The following is a 22612-nucleotide window of genomic DNA, read 5'->3' on the forward strand; positions in this document are numbered from 1 at the left end:
TCCTCCATGTGCCCATGTTTAGCCCACAGCTGGTTTACTTTGCAGCAGACCAAGCTAACAGTTTGTCCTACACTTAACGCACCTACCCTTCTGATCTCTCCACTTGCTCAGCTCTCCCTGGACAAAAAGCCATTTAGGCTAAAACCAAATAAAAATGCAGGAAAATTATATTTCTCTAAGTTTAAATCTTATCTTATGCTGTTTGAATTGGACACTCCTGCTTACTCTGACAGTTGAGTCGCCCTGGCGTAGTCTGTGTTCAGAAACAAGAACGACAGTATCCAGTTTCTGAAGCAGGATTTGATGAGCTGGCACTGCGAATAAGAAGCTGAGTACCACTGATTTAGTACCACTGCCCTCAAAAAGCTCTTTGATCTGCAGGCAACTTCAAAGCCTGGGAGGCAGAAGTCAGTTTTATACTGACTGGAGAATACAACCATTAATCCTCACCTATACAATAACGTGGCAATTCCAAGCCCAGAGGAATGGCTGCCTTTCCCTACACAGCACTCTTCCCCCATGTCACAACTTTGGCAAATACAGAAAAAAAAACAAAAACCAGAAACCCAAACAAAAAACAGGTGACAGGTATACTTCAAGGCAACCTAGCTGCAGTCCTTATAATTTTGTTGCAGAACATTCTCGTCCTTATCCAGAAGAGCGTGCACTGAAACTGTCTGCTGAAAGAGCCTGACAACCCTGCACTGCGCAATCTCTTAATTGCGCAGAACTTCCAGCTTCCCCGCTATCTCCTTCCAAGAGCGTGTCACCAAGAGCTACAAGGCGAGAAAAGCAAGGTGTGAGCAGACTGCACACACATCCGCGTTTAAGAGGAGACAGAATCGCACGCACTCACACAGAAAATGACACACAAAATTCAAGATTTCGAAAGGCAAAGAAGCGTAAGGCATTTACCCTCGGCTTTGCTAGTTCTTTCACAGTCTCAATCTCTTCATCGGAGATGATATCAAGGAAGCGAACAATTCGAGGTTTGTCCCACTCATCCTCCTGTTTGACAGGGCCCAGAATGTATCTAGGATTCCTGTTTCCATCGTAGTAGCGGCAGAAGAGTCTTTTTTGTCTCCGAGGAGTCTGAAAGCAAGGTGGAGCAAGAGATAATCAGAGAACTTCTATATGACATTAACATCTCTAAGAAAGTGAAGACATCCAGAGAACAAGAGACAGGAACAATTCACTTTCCTCACCTTAATGTTATGTTATAAGTTAAAAAGATGCTTTAAGTTCCAGAAATCAGTACTTTCAGCAAATTAATGTCATTTTACACAGCACTATTAAAAGTAATTTTATCATTTAAAAAACACTCTCATTCAATACCGCACGTAAATCTAGACTTCCAGCATCCTTATTCAGCTAATTACAACTACTGAACGCACCCAAGTCAGCTGTGCCTGCGGCTGTATTACTTTTTGTCTATGGGACAGAACGAAGCGGGGAAGAAAGCCAACACACGCGAATCCTCAGTTCTACACACCCAGCCAACTGCTGCAACAGCTTCCTCACTTTCACGCCACATAGAAAAATTTGACATTGTTTTGTTATGGTTGGTTTCACATATTTGAAAACAGTCTGCTCCACTTTACCATTTTGAGACCCTCCCCACGGCACAGCATTTCGTACTTCCTTCTCTCGGGCAGGTAATCCTTTTTTTTAACCTCAGTTTCCTTCTCCATCTGGTCTTCTGAATCTGTACTGGACTTATTTGCTTCTTTTTCTTTAGCCATGATGTATTCAAAATACTTCATGTTCCCATTTGCTCTTTGATGTTCGGGATCTGTTGACAAAGAAACAAACAAGTACCACTGGCAAGCTTCCCACTTGTGAAGAAGTATCCAGAAGAGGCTATTTACAAAAACAAAAAGAAAACAGATGCACTGCTTCTCAAAGAGAAATGAGAAACATCTATTCTGATCTGAGAGCGTTTACAGGACAGTTAAAACTCTGAGCTGAGCTGGAAGCCATGCTACCCTGCACATATCCTTACAGATCTGCAGGAAAGTACATGACAAGCTTTCAGAGCTAAGCTCAACTAATTCACAGTTAAGAAACTTGCTTATTGCGAGGCACAGGGGTCCATCTCACCAGAGCAGGAGAGACAAGCGAACGAGAACGGGACAGGGAGAGCGCTGGGACAGCACGACTAGCTTTAAACCTAAGAACTTCCCTGACAGGAACGAAGATATCTGGTGACAAAGGTTTAACAGTCACTAAGCTTACAGAATTTGCTTAATTTCATTAATAAGTGGCTCTCACTAGCCTTTACTGTACTAGCTTCCCAAGGCATCCTTCACACAGCCCATCAGTGGAATATTTCCAGAAGCATAAACATTTATTTCATAAAACAGGAAAAATCATAGCTCACTGTATTGCATTCTGTATTTCTTATTTTTCCAAGTTTTTCATCTGAAGTACGCTTAATTTGCATTTAAATAATATGCAGAGATTTGGGTATCACCAATTCAGTTTCAATTTCATTAACTTTGTTCTTGCCTGTACCTAAGGGGACGTAATCTCAACCAGGGAAATAAGATACAGTAAGAGAACAAGATTTCAGACGGTAATGACTAAGATGTGTAAGGGCTTATAAGCAAATGGCAGCATGAGGTGGGAAATACTTCAATGGAAAAAAGCAATCCTGAACCACTTCTGACATGGTAGTTTAGCTGTAATTGCCCATTTAAACTGGTAGCAAAATGTGACTTGTGGTAATACAAGTCTTATTTTACTGAAAACTACATCAAGAAGTTAATGGAAATACCAGTAGTAACCCATTTTAAAAGCCCACGCAGAACTCAGACCACACTGCTCAGGACAAATCCACAGCTAACGCCTGCTCGACCATGGAGCTGGGTCACAGTGAGCTGCAGATCTCTCTCACGTACCCAGTTCCAGGAGGCGTTTGGTGAGCATCATGGCTTTGCGCAGATCCCCCTGCTGATACACGGCGTAACTCAGGTAGTCCAGAATGTAGACTTTATCTGCAGAAGACACTTCTCCCTCATCCAGCTGCTTCAGAGCTTGTTCCATCCAGAGCTCGGTGTGGTAGTAGTCAGCTTCAGTGTAGGCAATCTTTCCCAGTTCAAAGCAATCTTCAGCTGTTAGAAAGGATTTGTGCTTCACACCTGTATTTAAAACAAAACCAATGGCATTTACACAGAATTCCAAACCAGTCTTTAAAGTAACATTCAGTTATTTCTTATTCTTCACAGCACAGTTTATTTCTGCTCCTACTGCGGTCTTCAGCATCTCCCTTCTGTGGTGGCTGTTTGCTGAAGGCTCAGTTTAAGTATCTAAAGCCTGTAAATCCTTGGCAGAACACATAAGCGGTTAGATGCAGCTTTCCATTGCCAGAATTCCAGCAACCTAGCTAAATGTCTTTACCATTAGTGGAAAATAAAATAAAATAAACCTTCCTTCTTCAAAACCCAGAACCCTTTGAGCAAGAGCAACAGTAAGCCAAATACGAAGTTTCAGAAATCTGTTTTCAAAGACATTGTATTATCACTTTCAAAACATTACTGAAGCACATCATCTTCGTGACAACTTAATGGGGGAGGAAAAAGAAAACATCAGTCAGTAAATTCCCAGCTGCTCAAGATTTTTGAAGTCAGTCATTTTTAGAAACACTTGAAGAGACCTCTGAAAGATTAAAGCACTACTGAGCAAATTACAGATTCCTATTTTTGCCACTGTAAATTAAGGCCCACTGAAAAACCAAATTTAATCTTGTAAAAAGGAAACAGGACCTGCCAGTTTTACAGCTAAAGTTACATTCTTGATTACATCTTAATACATCCTGAATTTCTAATAGCAGCTCCCACAGCTGTGCTCAAACAGGAGAATTCTTCTGTTGAAGACATTCCTTAAGAGATTAAATAGCTGAAGAGAGAAGTCCACAAAAAGCAGTATCCCACAGAACAACTCTGATTCTTCTCACTAATTAAAAAACCTTGTGGTACACCCTGTAATGCACAGTGATTTCAGGTTTCTGAGCCTGAAGCGGCAAACTCTAAAATAAGCGGTACGACAGTAGTTAAAATTCTGATCAAAACTTGGTGACCTGGCCAAACAGAAACTCCCTGGGAGAGAAGACAAAGAGCACAGACAAGTGATCCTGTGGGTCGTTCACCTCTGGAGCTCCGAAGAGACCAACCTACTCTCTTTTCATAGTCTAAAACTTTTGGTTTCCGCAATTACAACTTTATTACACGCAGTCTGGACAGCTTATTGCTTCAAAAGAAACAATAAACTACAGTCCACCCAAATGTCTTGCATTTTTCTGCTGTTTTAAGAAAACGATAATGAGTTGCTTATTATAGCAGAATGAACTTGTATGTCTTTGAGACAGTCTTGAACTAAACCCAAAAGCAAGCTTATACATCATAACATATAAAGCCAATTACCCTTAATTTTATTAGGCATCTGACCACAACGAGTGCTTGCAAAAACACAGATGGATTGTAGAGTGCTGATTTTCTGCCAGTTGGCAAAGGACTGTTTTCAAACAGAGGAAACAAGGAAAACTCAAGCAGAGAAAGAGTCTTCTAACAAGAAAGAAGCGTGTCTTCTCCTGCATATAAACCTGTTCAGGATTACCTCAGGTCATGCCACACAGGCTCAAGTCTGCGTACGCACACGATACACCCTCTGTCTTTCGTTTTTCAGTTCATATACTCTGTGAAACTTAAGCTCACAGAAATGTCAATCACTCCCAATGTGAAAGGTCCATCATATCAGTGAAAGGATGGGGATAATAAACGGTAGAACTGTTTCGTTAAAACGCATTACGTTGTGCGATAAACTAGGTAACTGCCAGTGCACAACTGCTTCAGCACAAGGTAAATCCTCACCCAGGCAAGAATTTATTGCTATTGATTTTTTTTTTATTAAAAACTATTAACACTAAATTATCTTACCACAACTAGACAAAAGATGCAGACTTCAGCTAGAAAGAAATTTTCAAATTCTAACACGAGCAGAAAATGAGCACCTGAGTAGAGTGAGGAGAACAACAGGACAAAGGAGAGTCTCAATTCAGAAAGACACGTGTGTTCTGTGCAGTGTGTTTTATCCACGTGCACTTGGGCAGCATGCCGGGAGAAGAAAGCCCACCAGGCAGGGAAACCAAGTGGATATAGTTTCCAACAGACTTGACTATATGCCAGCACGGGTCAGCTCTTCCTGGGTTCCTCTTCACCGGCACAGCCTAAAGCAACAGGTTCCCCTCGCTTGATGTGTGGCAGAATTAAAACAGACACCTACATCAGCCTATGCTCAACAACCCCCATCACACCACTTTTCATAAATTCTTAGTTTTCCTACTGTTACCTTCACTACATCATTAAAAGAGATGGAACAGACTCAAATGTTTTGTCATCAGGACGTTTAGTAAAAGTTCACAGTATCTTCTGAAAATAACGTTGATGACTCTTACCTGGAAGATTCCCTCTTGAAAGGGTGTCTGTATCCAAATTATACGTGTCTTGAAGCCGCAAGAGGGCTTTTGCTGCACCCGTCTGATCTTCATCATTTGGGAAAAACTGCCGCTGGATAGTCATATTGGAGATAAAGCCTGGGAAAGACAGTGAAATACTCTGTCATCTTAGTCCCCAAAATTCTACAAACTCTATACATGAAATGACTCCCTGCTCCAGGGAAACCTAATGTTTCAGGAAAGGCCATTAATAAGTCAGGAAGAGCCATCAGCCATGCAGAGTACCAAACACTAAGTTTGTTTCTAAAGGACAGAAGTTTCACACAGAAACTACTTTTGTATTATCAGGCTAGGAAATAAAAAAAGTTACAGACAACAAAAAGATCGCCCCACATTGAGAACATAACAAAAAAAATATACTTTGGTGGTTTTTGCAGCCATGCCACTCAATCTGCCTTCCAAAAGGCTTTTCATTAAGTGACATGGACTTTACAAATAATTTACAAGAAGAACAAAGCGAACATTGCTAAGAACAGCAGTGTAAAGATTAAGGCTGGGCAATAAAAAGATGAAAACCAAAAATGCTGATGTCTAACTGCAAATAGCTTTTAACAAGACTTTAAGCAACTAAGCACCACTAGGAACCTAATCGCTTTCTGTGGACTTGAGCATTAACATATTTACATAGAAACTTGAGAAACACACAAAGTTAAAAAGGTTTCTCAAGATTTATCTTCACACAACTCTGAACTGAACTCAAGGTGCAGGCTGAAACATTCACATTTTGATTTTTTGTGTGTGTGAAAAGAAAGCAGAGGAACAATCAAGAAGAAAAACTTGTAGGCTTTTTAAAGAAGCACCTGGGTGACATTTATGGAACAGAAGACTAGCAGGTTCCATAAAATAAAAAGAAAAATAAAAAAATTTATTTCTGGGAATTGTTCCCCAGTCATTAGAGTCACATGTAATCATCTCCCCTGTTGTGAAAGGTTCCTTCCTACTACTCTCTGGTGAAGACACACACAACCACTGCCACTTGAAGGGCCCTCCTGTAGAGGTGGTGCGTGATCCTCTCTTCAGAGAGAGAGCTGACACTATTTTTCCCCCTTCTGCCTCTGCACAGTCAAGAGGCTGGTGGGCTGTTGCACCGATAAGGGAAAGAGAACTCCAGAAAGCCAGGAGGGCAGAACCACCATCCTGGTACACGCAGCCACCAAAAGGAACGGCATCAACCGAGTCCACCGCGAGAATCTCAGTTTGAACAAACTGACAGCCGCTTGGGCATTTTCAGAAGAGTAACCTTTCTACCTGACAAACTCTTTTGTCCTGAAATCCAGCACAACAAGCTTTACAACATTAACTAAGGACAGTGCCAATATGACGTTTAAGTTCATCTAATATCCACAGCAGAAAACTAAGCAGCATGACCAAAACCAAAGCGTAGTACAAAACACTTGGCTGTAAAACCATCCAAAAATATAATGAACTGGCCAAACGTGTCATTTTTGCCACACTTCAGCAGTCCTTTTCAACTATTCAGACCTGATAACACTGACAGTTTATGCAAAGGTGTTCCTGCTTTAGAAGGATACCATATCCTTTCACCCCCGTCCATCCTGTCTTTTACTACACTATGCTTCTCCCAATATTTTCCTTTCCTGACAATTTGCTTAGAAGAAAACAGTCCACTTTTTTTTTTAATTCAGAAGAAGGACTTTCTGATGCGCTAGGGTCCAGGTTTCTGGCTAGCAGCTGAAGAACTTTTTCTGATGGCATCTTCAGTCCCTCACAGCAACAAGTGGGAAGCTGAATGTGCTAAATCTTTTTCAGAGACTCCACTTTTCTGTTGTTTCTTACTACAAACCTACACCTGGTATAAGTTAGTTGTTGAGACAGATTCAGGTTTTGAACCATCACACCTTAACAACTCCAGGCATATCAGCAGCAACAGCACTTGACTGCACTCTAGGACAGCCCCCACGTCTTGCACTCTGAGTTTTCTTCCCTTTTTTTTCTGTTCAATGGCACAATCGCACTTGAGAGATGAAATTTCCTAAAACAGTAGTTTGCAAGAAGTAGGAGAGTCCACGAAGCAAGCAAGCATCCAAGGAGATTATTCAGTTTAAACATCACAGTTTTCCTAAATTTTTGTAAAGCTCAAATTATAGCATACTGACAGCAAAGTGGCAGGTCTTCTAGGATCATGTTTTATGAACACCCCTCAAAAGCAGACTTACAGATCTAATTCAAACCATAACATGTGAAAGAGTCAAGTAAACGCAATTATAATGTGATCCTTGTTCTGACTACAGGCACACTTACCATCTGACATGTCCTTCAAAACCAGGCTCTCCAGCTCACCCCACTCTGTGTTAAGGCGTTTCATCAACTTGAATGCATTTACGGGATGTCCCAAAAACCCCTCTGGGTCTTTTGTAGCAGTATCTGTCAGCTGATCCAATTTCTCTGCCCATCTATAGTGAAAAGGTACATTCATTAAAGTCTCTTGTAAAAGTCTGAAAATGCCCTACAGAACTGATTTCAAGGTACTCAGTGTTCACAAATAAGAAACCCAACACAAACTGCAAGCTTTTACATTATCTACACATAAAGCTCTCCTAGAAGAAACAAAAGGGACTTTTTTCGTTTGGTTTTGTTGTTTTTTTTTTTCCCTCTTTTTTTCCCTTATTTTTTTTAAAATCTTATTCCTCAGCTGCAGCCTAAATCTTGTGTTGCTCCTGTGGTCTTTGTTGGAACACTGCACAAACTCCTTCCTATAAACACCAAATGCAGTACGCCAGCAGTTCCATTATGAGATTTCATGCAGGACTAATCAAAAATAAAGCTTTACCCACATTTTTGATCTTTTGTTTTTCAATGCTCTTTTTTCTCAAGTTTACAAAAAGGTAGTTCAATGCTTGTCACAAACTATTTTACGTTTAACACAGGCTCTTAAATCTGTGATAAGCCCCTTGCCCCCCAGCATAAAACTGCCTTCCATACTATAAAGCAGTATTAAGAAACGCGTAGTTCTCAGGCTCCCAAGTGAGGAGCCCAGATCAACTTTCCAGTGCTACAGTTCTGACTCCACAAACCTCTCTAACACTGTCAGTGACATAAACCTTTCACACTCCAACACACTCTGAAACAATCACACCTTTCACCAGCTACCACTCTTCGTCTGTTGTTTTACTGGAAACATCCAGGAAGTTTGCTCCAGTCTCAAGTCAGCAAGCACATCGGTTATGCTTTAAGCACCAGTGCTATGCTACTGCATGTCTGCACACCAGCCAAACTTCCCCTTCTCTATCCAAAACAATGCGGATTCAGGACATGAAGGCATGTAACAATGCCCTGAAAACAGAATAGATTTACATAAAACCACACCCCTCAGAGAATACCAAACATCACCACCAACATAAAGCAAATATAAGACCTGTGCCCTGGAGGGAACTCTGTACAGGAGCCAGCATTCAGCTTGTTCCAGAATTTGGCACACCTGAATGAAATTTGCCTGCTTTACCTGAGGATAGGTACATGTTTACAACTGTTAAAGGTGACACTGTTCACATTTTCTCTTCCCACACTGTCCTTAGTTGGTTTCCCACCCTTTGACAGTCCCTGCCAGGGTTCTTGCTGCAGCAACATAACTGAAGGGGTTCCCTCCAAAATCGAGTGCTCAAAGTGCTCCCGTGGACCAACTCCAGCTTCCAGCAAGCCAAAGACTGAAGAAACCAATTACAACAAACCATGCATTCACATTGCAAACGGTCAAATCTATCGTACACTTCCCACTGCACATCAAACCTAATAAGTAGCTGAAAGTCACTGCAACTGTGAGCCACAACCACAAAGCCAGGATTTCCTTCAAGCAGTTGGTTTCATAAAAGCCTCCACCACAAGCCACACACAAGGTGTGAGCCACCCTTCGCCTTTCAGCGAATTACTGACTTTCACGGAGTTTCAATCAACAGAAGCTACCAAAATTCTTCAGCCAAAGTACAGAGCCCAACAAACTCAAACAATGCTGGCATTTTTTCCAGGTTCTGCACCTCTGTCACAATAATTTTAACTTTTCTGACCTGACAGAAATGTCCATGCTAAGGCACATGGAGAGCAAGCAGGTGGTTGGTGACAGCCAACATGGCTTCACCAAGGGCAGATCGCGCCTGAACAATTTGGTGGCCTTCTATGACGGGGTGACGGCATCGGTGGACAAGGGACGAGCAACTGACATCGTCTACCTGGACTTGTGCAAAGCTTTTGACACTGTCCCGCATGACATCCTTCTCTCTAAACTGGAGAGACGTGGGTTTGATGGACGGACCACTCGGTGGATAAGGAGTTGGCTGGATGGCTGCACTCAGAGAGTGGTGGTCAACGGCTCAGTGTCCATGTGGAGACCGGTCACCAGTGGCGTCCCTCAGGGGTCCGTGCTGGGCCCGGCCCTGTTCAACATCTTTGTGGGCGACATGGACAGTGGGATAGAGTGCACCCTCAGCAAGTTCGCTGACGACACCAAGTTGTGTGGTGCCGTTGACACGCTGGAAGGGAGGGATGCCATCCAGAGGGACCTTGACAGGCTGGAGAGGTGGGCCTGTGCCAACCTCATGAAGTTCAACCAGGCCAAGGGCAAGGTCCTGCACCTGGGTCATGGCAATCCCAGGCACAAATCCAGGCTGGGCGGGGAATGGATTGAGAGCAGCCCTGAGGAGAAAGACCTGGGAGTGCTGGTGGACGAGAAGCTCAACATGAGCAGGCAATGGGCCCTTGCGGGCCAGAAGGCCAACCGCATCCTGGGCTGCATCAAGAGGAGCATGGGCAGCAGGTCGAGGGAGGTGATTCTGCCCCTCTACTCTGCCCTGGTGAGATCCCACCTGGAGTACTGTGTCCAGTTCTGGAGCCCCCAACACAAGAAGGACATGGACCAGTTGGAGAAGGTCCAGAGGAGGGCCACAAAGATGATAAAAGGGCTGGAGCACCTCTCTTATGAGGAAAGGCTGAGAGAGTTGGGGCTGTTCAGCCTGGAGAAGAGGAGGCTCCGGGGAGACCTGAGAGCGGTCTTCCAGTACCTCAAGGGGGCCTACAAGAAAGATGGGGAGAGGCTGTTCAGTAGGGCCTGTTGCGATAGGACGAGGGGTAATGGTTTTAAAATAGTGGGGGGTAGATTTAGATTGGAAACTAGGAAAAAAATGTTCACGATGCGAGTTATAGAACACTGGAACAGGCTGCCCAGGGAGGTGGTGGATGCCCCATCCCTGGAAACGTTCAAGGCCAGGCTGGATGAGGCTCTGAGCAACCTGATCTGGTTGGAGATGTCCCTGCTCCTGGCAGGGGGGTTGGACTAGATGACCTTTGAAGGTCCCTTCCAACCCTAATCATTCTATGATTCTATGACAGCAGGAGCCCTAATAAAACAAGAAGAGAGCTGTGATGCTTATATGATAAGTCACATCTACACATTTTCAGATGTCCAATCAGCAAGCTCCCACCTCAACATGTAGCTGTAAAGAATATACTTTTAACATTCCAAACCTGTGAGCAATTCCAACTCTGTACTTTAAGTGACAAAAATAGCTACAGTCCAACAGAAGTATCTTTCAGGCAAGCAGGAGTCCTAAAGTGAAGGTAGCATACAGAAAGCGGGTTGATTAGATTTCATTGTTAGAAAGCTGCAGAAAACAAACCAATGGCTCAGAGATAATAACTTAGGACAAAAACCCAGCAAAAACTGCTAGTTTAAGCTTTGCCTCAGAGGCAAAATTCCACAAATTTAATCAGCCTTGGGAAGCACTTTTTCCATAAGGGTGAACTCAAATTATTAACTATTAGCATTATGAAACAAGCTGCTTACTTTTTGATCTGTTCCAGCTTGCTTTCTTCTGCCTTGATGTAATCTTTCAGTGACACCACCAGATCTTTTTCTGTATTAATTAAGTCTGTCATATGACCTAGAAAACATTTCGAGGAGTTTGGTTAGACAAAGAGAAACAAACAAAAAAAATGAGAACTGAGAATTACAGGCGTTCTTCCTCCCTTCTACTTTCTTCCCCTCATCAACTCTGTCTTCCCCAAAGTCCTTCTGTATTTGCTTAAGTAATTCTGAAGTAATAGTTGAGTAAGGATTCTTGCCTTTTTTTTTTTTAAGGACAAAAACCTCCTGTTAGTCCAAGTTTGTTGCCATGGAAATTAATGTAATATCACATATTTATTATTAGAACTAATTTAGGATTCATTTGGAAAAGGAAGTAGGTTGCAATACAGTGATCTTTCATCCAAGCATATATAATGTAGAGCAAATAAAGACAAAGCTACAGAAATACACAAAGCCTTCAGGTTTGATACACAATCCTAATCCAGTGTTTGATTTTTAAGATTACTTGCATGACTTCAATGGGTCCCCTAACAGACTGTTATTAATTAATAATTCCTTCATTTCCTGCAAGCAGGCAGCTGAATCGGTTCATCATGAAGTGATACAGTCCACATCTTCAGCTGTGTCGCAGGCCATCAGAGCCCAAGAGAGTACACTTACATACTGGCATCTTTATGTACCCTCAGCAGCTGTTTCGCTTGCTTCTACATACGTGGAACAGTCCACACCAAAATTTTGTTTAAAATCCAGTACCTATAAGGATATATAATGAATACAAAGCCTAGCCTGGCTCATTAGACTAACTGGGCTGACTTAACTCACAGCACGTTCCTCCCAAAATAAAGAAGTCAGTAAGGTCGTAAGAACTAGTAAGTCGATTTAGTTCTGTACCGATTAAAGCCTTGCACACACCATTAACACAGCAGTGCAAAATCAGTCTTGAGAGCCATCAGAAATTCTTTCTGCTATGCAGCATATACACCACAGCATGTCTCACCAATGGAAGTGAAGAAGTCCGTATGGGCGTAAGAAAAAGGCAGCAGAAGTCCAAGGGCTACAGTATACCAAATCTCGTTGAATGCCATCTTTCAACAGCTGTGACCTCACCACGTACCTACAAAAGAACGATGAAGTAGGTAAAGCATCCCTGTTCACCACAGACTTGAATCTACCTTCAAAAGAGACAGCTCTTGGAGCTGCCACTAGCTCCTGAGGTAGCAGAATCTCGATAAGCTTGGGCAGCTCTCACAGAGGACTGATGCCCCTCTGCAGACATTATTACACTTTTGTCTTGTGTGGCAAGAGAAGAAACAATAGCTGGGAGACAGGGTCTTTGCAAGTGCTCTTCATCTTTTTGACATCTATGATACACTACAGATAGAGCTGCTTCACAAGCAACCAAGAACCCAAGACCAAACACTCAACAAAACCATAATACCAAGTTAAAATTTAAAATACATATTATCACGTTCATCTACCCAAAGGAAAAAAAAAAATTTGATCAGTCAGAAAGACACCAGTGGAACAGGTCTAAATGAAAACCCTACACAACCAGTCGACAGAGTACGTTACTTGCACGCTCCTGCTCATCAGCTGCCACCATCGTGAAGCCAGTCCCCAGACCTGATACAAAAGGCTCCTCTGTCTGCTTGTTCATAGTTAGTCCCTGGATTAGTCTGTAGCAGGCTCACAGGCAGCGCTTTCTCCCACAAACAGCTGCCAAGCTCTCAGCCTTTCAAGATCCTGAAGGCTTTTAAGAGACTAGAATTTCCTCGCTACTGCATACTTTAAAAGTCATTATGCTGTCTTGAAATTCACACGATTTACTTTTCTCCAAACACGAAATCTTAAACTCTCATTTGTTATATCTGCTCAGAAAAATTAAAGAAACTGCATGCACTAAGAGAAGCTGTTTTAGAACTCATTCAACAGCAAGACAACTAATGAAGAAAAAAGCAACATCAAAGCAAGTCCAGCTACAAAGTGATTCAGCCTACTTTGGGAAGAAAGCAACACGCTTTTGATTGAGTTTGCAGTACTGGTATTAAAAAACTTAAAACCAGGTGGGCCATTCACACAAGAAAGGTGTAAAACAGAATCAGGAAAGCATATCATCCCACCCATAAACGGAGGTATTTACAAGAAACACGCCCTTGACTCGTGTGCCGGCAGGATCTCCTCTCGTATTGCACCTGAAGGGTCAGGAAGCAGCTCCCTCCTTTCCTTTCCACCTCTACCACTACAGAAAGAGCGGTACTTGGGCTTAGATTTACTGACTGTGTGGACTGCCTCTTGGACAGGGCAAGCACAGTTTCACTGGCACTGACAGGAACAACAGGAAACTCGTACGAGCCTAGAAAAGCAGCACAATCTCCAACTCCTGTAAATCATCTGAAATCTGCGTGACCAAAATTGAAAGGCTGAAACATTCTGACACGTTCACCAGCAGAAAGAAAGCAGTAAAGTAAAAATTTGCAGAAGGAAGCCTGGAGCCCTGCTTTTTCCTCCTCAGCCTCACCAATGCTCTACACCAGCCTGGCTGTCCACAGCAGCATTCTCCCCTCCTCCTCGCTTCCTCATCCCCTCCACAGGCAGCCAGGCAACAAGCTAAATCAGACTATTTCAGACATAACTAATATAAAAAAAAAAAAAAAAAAAAAAATCCCCCAAAAGCTCATTTCACCCTGATTCAGTTCTGATGCAGTTCACTACATGGCCACCTAACATCCACACCAGCACGTCAGGGCAATTTGGAGGCAGGAACTGGCAGCCAGAGACAGCAAAGGAAGGTTTTCTGGTAGCAGCATAGGTTTAATCCATCTGTGAAACTCCAGCCCTAAACACAATGAACAAGCATACAATGCTCCAGCCAGCCTTTTTCCAGTATAAACCAGGGATCCCAGTGAGGTCCATACAACTGTACCCTCCTCTTCTGTGACAAATGTTAGTCTCATTAAAGAACAGCTCCAATCAAGTAAATGCTGTAAATTAATGGGTTACACCTGAAAGCAGGTTTTCTTGCTGGCAATTTTACTTAAAAGAAGCTGTACCCACACATGCAAGGAAACCGATGTGTACCTATACTCTTATTAAAAACACTGCTTAATTTGTATTTTGCTCTGCAGAAAGCCAAGTCCCTCCTGCTCATTCAGCACTTGAGCTAATACATCTGTGAATCAATTACAAAGCACAAACAGTTCTACTACATGATAAATATTTGCTAACATTATCAGTACTCAGATTCCATTGAGCTATTTGTTTACTGCACTCAGTAAAACACAGGGAAGGCTTCAGAAAGTTTACTTTTTACTATCAATAATCAATATGAAACTTTTCTAAAGCACAAACAAAACAAAATAAAACCCACCAAAAAGGAGATGAAAACTATGTCTCCTCTCCACCTACGGCTCTTGGTGACAGCCTTTTCACAGGCACACAGCAAAATGAGTGAGCGGTAATGGTCACAAATTGCAACAAGGGCAATTCTAAGTAGGTACAAAGCGAGTTTCTCATGGGGACAGCAGTTAGGCATTAGAAGAGGTTGCCCAGAGAAACTGGATTTCCCATTCTTGGAAGAATTTCAAAACTAAATGGGACAAGCCCACATGCAGCCTAACCTAAGCTCCAGGCTCCCCCAGCTTCAAACAGGAGGTCAAGCTAGACAACATGCAGAGGTCACTTCCAACTTCATTTTTCTTTCCTTTCACAGTCTCCACCTTTTCTGTCATTTGCAAGGACTCAGACTCCCGGAATAGCTTTCAGCCACCCAAGCTTACTTCCCTCTCAGCCAGAATTCAGAGCTGGAAACAGAGCCCAAGGCAGCGGCCAGCCAAGCTTTCGCTGCCCTAACAGCAGTTGCTAAGTAGCAGGAGGGCTTTCCAAACTACTGCAAAAGGATCAGCTACAGGTTCCCAAATCAAAGAAAATAAAGCTCAGTTAAGACAGATGCTGGAAATCTCTTCGATGCATAAGCTGCAAAATAAGTAGGCTTAATTTCTTCCTGTCAGTGACACAAAGTAAAACAAGATGAAAATCCTTTCTACATTATTCCTGTCTGTCTGACTCTCCTCCTCAGCCGTGTCCCTCAGGCAGCCACAGAGATGGCAGCTGAGCATCTCGGAGAGGAGGGAATCCACTGCCTACATACAGAAGTGGGAGTCCAGCTGACAGCTTCAACATAGGAGGTTCCCGCCGTTCCCCGAGAACTACATTTGCTAGGCTTTGAAACAGTAAAACTAAGCGGAGCAGAAAAAAAAATGAAGAGGAAAAAAAAAGCAAAGAACAAACAAACACATAGACACAAGTGAAAGAGCAACGATAACAAATACCATATCAAATGATGAAACTTAGAGGTGGGTTTTGAGAGGACTTTTAAAGAGTTCAGCTCTTCCCTACAACTAGAAACAACCTGCAAGAGTCACAGGAGAGTAGACAAGCATTTAGAATCTATGCAAACAGAAGGAAAAATGAAGTTACTACCAACTAAAGTGTGATACAACCTCGCAACGAGCAAAGCCATGCTAATTGGTGGCCAAAGACTGAAGATGCTTATTATACAAGTCTCCTAACCACCAATTCCCAGCTCCAAAGTGTTTATTAGGATCAGGAAAACAAGACAGAAAATGGAAACTGAGGGTGCGCTTCAACATGGAATTTTTCTGGAAGAGCTCTAACTGAATTCCAAAACACCTTCTTTATTTAGGTAAGAAATAAGTGACCTACTCAAAATTAAGCCTGCTGCGAGGCCAGGAGTCAAGACTGTATCACAGAGATCCTCAACTTTTGATTTAAATACCGGTCCACTCTCACAATCCTTACTGTATCCCAGTACAGTAAGTTCTGCTGCTAACAAAAGAACATGGCATTTTTTAGGCTTTTTTTTTTTAATGACAAAGTTGCAATATAAGTAATCTTATATATATAAGTAATCTAATAATGTAACAGGAGACGAGCATCAATTTTAGAGTCAAGTAGGTGACACGCTCTAAGTATTATGTATCGCCAACTCGAAGACAACTTTCACGAGCCTGACTACAGAACAGGGGTGTTTGTACACAGATTTCTACCCAGGGAATCAAACAAGTATTTCCCTGGTTTCTTCCAGAGTAAGTCCGACTGAACACAGCCCTCTCGGAGCCCATGTGTTTTAACTTTCTAAGCCAAGACAAAGAATACTGGCCGTGGAGCGGAGCACTTATCTTATTAGACACAACAAGCAGGAGGCTATCCTTCTACTTATCCTTCTGCTCAAGGATTAGCAGAGTATCTATAGAGATATACAGAATGTTTTCAGATATTAAGAGTGATTATAAAGCAAGCAGGGCAATCCCAACAACGAACAGCTGAAAACCAGTAACAGATAAGAGGTCTTTCAGGCTGAAGTTGTGGCCCCACAGGTGGTTCTGCAGGAGCCTGCTCCTCTGGAGAGGAACAGCAAGGCGTTCTGAAGTTATTGCAAGAACGCTGCCTAGAAACACACAGCACCAGTGACAGCAAAGATGCTGTTTCAGCACAGACTGTATTTACAGTCTTTGCTCAGTTAAACAGATACAGCTGATCACGTAACAGTCTTTCAGCAAGTACGGTTTTTTACCACTTTATTTAAAAATTTTAAAAAGTTTCCTTTTCTCTATCAAACTCAACACAGAGGCAGAGTTTTCCTCCCATAAACCTCTATTTATCCTCACTCCTTCCACAGTGTTACTCATTACCTATCCTTCATGTTTTTCAAACTGCACTGGGTATTTCCTGATCTATGTGCACGCCTCAAAACCATACCTTTAAATGCTAAGATTTTAAAAACCCCTTTTTTTATGCAACAATGTTTAAATCCCCACAGGTCAGAGAGCCCCCTCTCTCTTGTGGCTGGATGCACAGCTTTAAATGCAAACATTAACTCTGCTGTTCAAGAGAAGGTTCTGCAGCAGCTCCACCTCAGCTGCGCCAGACAGCGACCCGCTGTGTGTAGATAACACAGGGAATCAGCAAAGGGAATTAATCCACAGCAGCTGTTTTCTGTTGAGAGATGAGGTGGCTATTTCTCCGTCATACACTCATTTTGCATTTATCAGGTGTATCAGGTGTGTGAAGAGCACAGATCAGGAACGGCTTAGCACAGCACCGCCACCGGACAGCAGTTCACGAAATGGTGCTGTTTCTTCAACTCCTAACGAATTACAGCTAGAAGAGATACGCCTACCTATGTCACAATCACTGCTTAAACGGCAGGACTAGCACTCTCAGTATAGCAAGATTTAAGCACATTCCTGTTACTTTTACTCCCAGAAGGAGGAGGTTAAAAAAAAAAAAAACCAAAAACCAAACAAAACTAAAAAAACAAACACAACAGGACTGGTTCTGTCAGCATAGACTGGTTCTGTCTGCACTGAAGCAGTGCGGAGTGCTCTAGTTGAAATTAATGCTTTGTAATACAGTTCAACACATCCAAGCATAGCCAGCAGGGATGCAGAAGTAGTAATGGGGGTGCAGAGAACACCTCTTACCCCAAGAGCAGGCCTCCGCTTCCCAGACAAACCGGGAACTCATTACCTTTACTTTCCACCCCTGCCCACATGCTTAGCTGAACAGTCTTTGGCATTTATTTACTTGCAACCCATCGCTTTCTCCATTTACTGAAACCTGAAGCACTGAATCTTTCCCTATCCAAAGTCGGTGAACGCTTACGCACTCGAGAGCCTCTGCAACTCCTCCGACTGAATTCAGCAGAAAAAAAAAAACAAAAAACGTGTGAAACTGGACGCTGGGCAAACCTTTTCCCCATAACCCCGAGGCATCTTTTCTCTGAGAGCACCCAGCTTATCTGGCATTTTTATTTTCCCTTCATTCAACAGCACCCTCCAGGCTCCACGCTGGCGTTTTATCCTTTCGGCCAGAACGGGTCCTACCGAGATACCTGCACGGAACTGGGAAGGGGAAGAAGATGAGGAAGGCGGGGGGGGGGGGGGGGGCGTGGCGGCAGCAACTGTTGATCCCGCCAGCCCGGGGGCAAGCGGGCGGCCCGCCGCTGCCCTCCCCTCCCTCCCTGCCGGCGCGGCCCTGCCCTCCCGCCCCCATCCGGAGGCTGCCGGCTCCCGTTACGTAACGGCCGGGAGGAGCCGGGGCACCGGCCGCTGCCCGGGAAGGGCCGGCGGCGGAGCGCTGCCACGTATCCGCCCCCCCAACCCCCAACCACACCCCCGCCCACGGCGCGGCGGCCGTCGTGTCCGGACCCCGACGCCCCCCCCGTCACGCATCCACCCACCCGGTAAGAAGCGGGGGCGGCCGGGCCTCACCTGAGCGAAGCGGGCGGCGGGGGGTGCAGCGGGGAAGCGGGCGGCGAAATGGCGCCTGTACCGGTCCGGCGCGAGGAGCCCCCGTGGCGTAACCCACCGCGCGCGGCCGGCCCCGCGCGGGCTTTTATAGGCGCCCAGGCCACGCCCCCTTCCCCGTCCCGCGCGAGGCGGGGGGGGGGGTGTGTGTGGGAGGGCGGCGCGCTACGTGAGCTCGGTCACAGCGGCGGCCGCCTCCACAGCGCAGGCGCCGCCGCTCCACGTGGGCGCGCGGTCCCCCCCCTACCGCCCCCCGCCCCCCCCGCGCCCTCGGGGTGGGAGGGGTCCCCCGGGTCCCCACGCCTGCCCGCCAAGAAACACGCGAGACGCGTGGGGTTTGTGGGTTTTTTTTTTTTCCTCGGGGAGGGGTTTTCACGGAGGGGGAAAGCGATGAGGTGACCACGGGAGCCTCCACCACGAGGGGGCCCCGCGCTGCCGCCCCCCACCCAGAGAGGAGGGGACGGCCTCCACGCGAGACATGCCCTTTTTGCCTTCGTGGATCCACGCGGGACGCGCGGTTTAGTACGATCCAGCCGGGTTCTGGTGCCCGGCGCGGGGTGGCCCGCTCTCCCCTCGGCCTCACCTCCCGCGTCGCTGAGGGGTGCTTTAATTTCCACCGATAACCTTCATCCTCGCCCAGCCTGGCGCCTCCATCTCCTCGCCGCTTCCTTTACCGTCCCCAAGACGGACACAGATCGATGGCGCCTTCGAGGGCCGTTTCTGAAGCCTCCCCCTCCTTCCAGGGCTTTCACTGAACTCCGCCGATCACAGCCTTCATCGTTAAACCGCTCGGGTGCGTTACCTCAAGCTTCTGTTCCCTCAGCAATGTCTTCTGAAGAGCAACCATCACAACGTCGGGCGTCATGGTCCGTTTTGGGGAAGGCAACATGTCTCATATGAGAAACAAACAGCAGCATTAAGTGAATTCAGTCATTTCTGCTCCAGATGCGTCCACACGGCCCGTGACATTACCAGTACTGCGAGCGCCGCTGCGCCAGAGCAGGAAGAAGGCCAGTTTTTAGTGGAACTGTCCGTCAAAAAAAATAAAGCCTTCCTTTCCTCTCGTTTTGGTCGCCTTCCAACAGAAATACAACTCCTACAACGAGCAGGAAACGCTGGAACGACATCCAAGCTTCTAGCCGAGGCATCGAGTTAAAGCCCTGTTATCCAAAGAGTCCATAATATCTAGCCAGAGATTTAACAGCAGCTTCTAGAGATTTGGCAAAAACCTCACACGCTCTAGAAGAACTCAGATTCTTTCTAGCGAGATTGACTGCTTTCACGTCACCTTTAGCGCTATTCGGATATTTTTAGAAAGCAAGGCAGATCCAACATGTTTACTAGCACCTTTAGTAGGGGGCAACAGGAACGGTTCTTGACGGAGAACCACAGCAGAACAAGCGGCTTCCAGACTTTCTTTAAGATTTGCAGAGCCCTGTGTATTTTCTAGCAGAAACGCCGACTCCTTTGGAGCGAGAAGCCTAACAAAACATACTTCTTCTTCTGAGCCATCCTGCAGAAGCACCCCACAGGCCCTAAGCTGAAGGATACCTAGAGAAAGGTCCGTCTAAAACAAGAGCGAAGCAGAATGAAGTCTCACAGCCTGCCTAGTTCCTTGCAGTGGCTGCATTCCAAGTCTCTGGTCACGCTCCTTGTCCTCTTCGAACCTTTTCCAGGTCTTCGCTGTCCTTCTAGAGACCCATTTGAGGCTCCTCCCTAAGCAAGAGAAGCAGGGAGGGGAAAACATAAAACACACGCGTGCTTCCCCAATTAGCTGAAACGAGCGAATCTTGCTAAAATATCATTCAGATGTTAAGGTGCCTCCTCCACACTCCTGCAAGAATGTCATCAGAATTAGCAAATTAGACAGTTTCTGTCTTTCAAAGTCCTCACCCCGAGCACAAAAACCTGCAGAGTCCCTCACATAGATAACATACAGGAGTCTAACTTTAGAGCAAGGCCAGATTTGGTTAGTTTGCATCTAAAATTTAACGATAGAGGGAAAGAGTACTCAGTAACTTTCTCTTTAAAGAAGTGGTTTGTCTCTCCTTGGTCTCTTCCTAAAAAAAAAATTTTTTTTTTTTTTTTTTTTGCCGAGAGGTTTCTTGTGGCTTGACCGTAAGTTTTCAATGTGAGTTTGCTAGTTTTATGTATTTAAAGCAATTAAGAGTTGTTTTGCAAGGCCCAGCTGTTAGCAATTCTGATGCTTGTTCCTGCTTATTGGGGGCAGCTGGAAAGACACAAAACAGAACGGCAAGAAAAAGCAAGATTGCTAGTATAACCATTATTAGCCTAGAATTACATCTTTCCAGCCACTTCTTTGGCTTGAAAAATCTTTTACCAACCGCTAATATCAATATGAGTATTTTACAAACCCAGATTTAAACAAAAAAAAAAGTCTTAGCAACACAGGACCGAAGATTTGCCTATTTTGCAATCAAATCATTTAAGATGATCACAAGTATTTCTTCCCACTGCTTGCGTCCTCCTTGCCTGCTCCTCTTGCATCAGGGGAGTCTCAGGGATTCGCTTCCTCTGGGGGCCTGCCAAAGCTCAAATTAGCAAGCTACAGGAAGCTGTCAGAGAGGCATTTGCGTGGCCAGGCCTTCACTTGGCTCGCAGGATTGCGTCTCATGTGGCATGCGGTATCTGCAGGGGGAAAAATAACAGTTTATAGATGCAATTCACACAACTCGGAGCCCGGTTCGAAAATACTTACAGAGAAGCAGCTCGGTGCCGAAGTGACAACTGATATTTGTGCTCCTTAAATATTTTTGTCAATAAATGATGAGAAAGCCTCTGTTATTTTCAAGAAAATCCAAGAAAAAAATTTTTACAATGAGAGTTGTAGAACACTGTCCCAGGTTGCCCAGAGAGGCGGTGGATGCCCCACCCCTGGAAACATTCCAGGCCAGGTTGGCCGGGGCTCTGAGCAACCTGATCTGGTTGGAGATGTCCCTGCTCCTGGCAGGGGGGTTGGACCGGGTGGGCTTTGAAGGTCCCTTCCCACCCAAATCATTCTGTGATTCTAAGATCTATTTCTGGGGCCAGTCAGGGTCAATCATCTGTTAGTTTGTTTTAACAGCAGGGTGGATACTTCCCTTACAGATTATATTTCAATCCTTCATCTTATTAAGGGAAGATGTGTTTTATCCATTAATCCAATTAACCTAGTGGATTAATAAGATTGGGCTTGCTCTGTTCCAGGAAGCACACAAACAGCAGTTAAAGCATAATTAAACCTAAACTTGAGAGTAACGCTGGTAACAAGACAGCTATTTCCCTGCACATTCTATTTATTATTTTTACAAGCTATGCTCTCCAATTACGTGACGTGAATTCTCAAGTAGAATGTCTCGATTCATGACCAAAAAGCAAAAGGCTGCCCTGAAAACATCTACTTTCATATGTTTATACGAGTCTCTTTGTGCTAAATATAGGCAGGTGGGTTCCAGCCCGGAATAACGTTTTCAGTACTTGACAGGAAGCTGTTTGTTCAGTTATAAAGGCATGAAAAATATTTGTCATTATTCTGACATCTGTCTTGGCAAAGCACGCTTTCTGATCAGAGCTATTCACTTGCAAATTCAACTGTGGGTTTGGGTGCTTCAGCACTAAGCAGCTCTGTCCTTCAGATACGTAACAGCTCTTGGCGTATTCTCCTGTTTGAGGACATAATGATCTTTAACTTTAGACAATGCTCTTATGCTACCGATAGAAAAAAACAGAGAGAAAAAAAAAAAAAAAAAAAAAAAAAAAGGAGAGAGTTTACTCTGAGGCAGCCTCACCAAGTCCAGAAGTTAACCGAAATCCGCAGCAGCCAGCCAGCCATCTAGCTTTGCCAAGGGCCTGCGAGCAGCCCGCGCAGAACTACATTTCCCAGCGCTCCCAGTGTGGGAAGAGTGACTCAGACCCAGTAAGGCAGCTGCTCCGCTCTTCGCCGTAGGAGCGGGGCTT

The 22612-nt window shown here is 44.6% G+C and overlaps 1 protein-coding gene across 5 annotated transcripts in view; it reads right to left on the reverse strand.

Moving 5' to 3' along the window:
• Positions 1–18702, reverse strand: part of P4HA1 (prolyl 4-hydroxylase subunit alpha 1) — a 32255-nt gene extending 13553 nt beyond the window's left edge. For 3 of the 5 annotated variants that reach the window (XM_086752501.1, XM_086752503.1, XM_086752502.1), the window contains exons 1-7: positions 12325–12441; positions 11307–11403; positions 7775–7926; positions 5453–5590; positions 2901–3140; positions 1602–1792; positions 916–1092 (exon numbers count right to left, since the gene is read on the reverse strand). In XM_086752501.1, the coding sequence (XP_086608627.1) occupies positions 916–1092; positions 1602–1792; positions 2901–3140; positions 5453–5590; positions 7775–7926; positions 11307–11403; positions 12325–12412 (1083 nt within the window). In that variant the 5' untranslated portion in view covers positions 12413–12441. Of the gene's footprint in view, positions 1–915; positions 1093–1601; positions 1793–2900; positions 3141–5452; positions 5591–7774; positions 7927–11306; positions 11404–12239; positions 12442–18619 lie in introns of those variants that run through there. The other 2 variants (XM_086752500.1, XM_086752504.1) reach the window with 2 other exon arrangements.
• Between the last annotated feature and the right edge of the window lie 3910 nt (positions 18703–22612).

Source organism: Chlamydotis macqueenii, chromosome 7 (assembly GCF_036417535.1).
Source record: "Chlamydotis macqueenii isolate bChlMac1 chromosome 7, bChlMac1.mat, whole genome shotgun sequence".
NCBI classification, from domain to species: Eukaryota; Metazoa; Chordata; class Aves; order Otidiformes; family Otididae; genus Chlamydotis; species Chlamydotis macqueenii.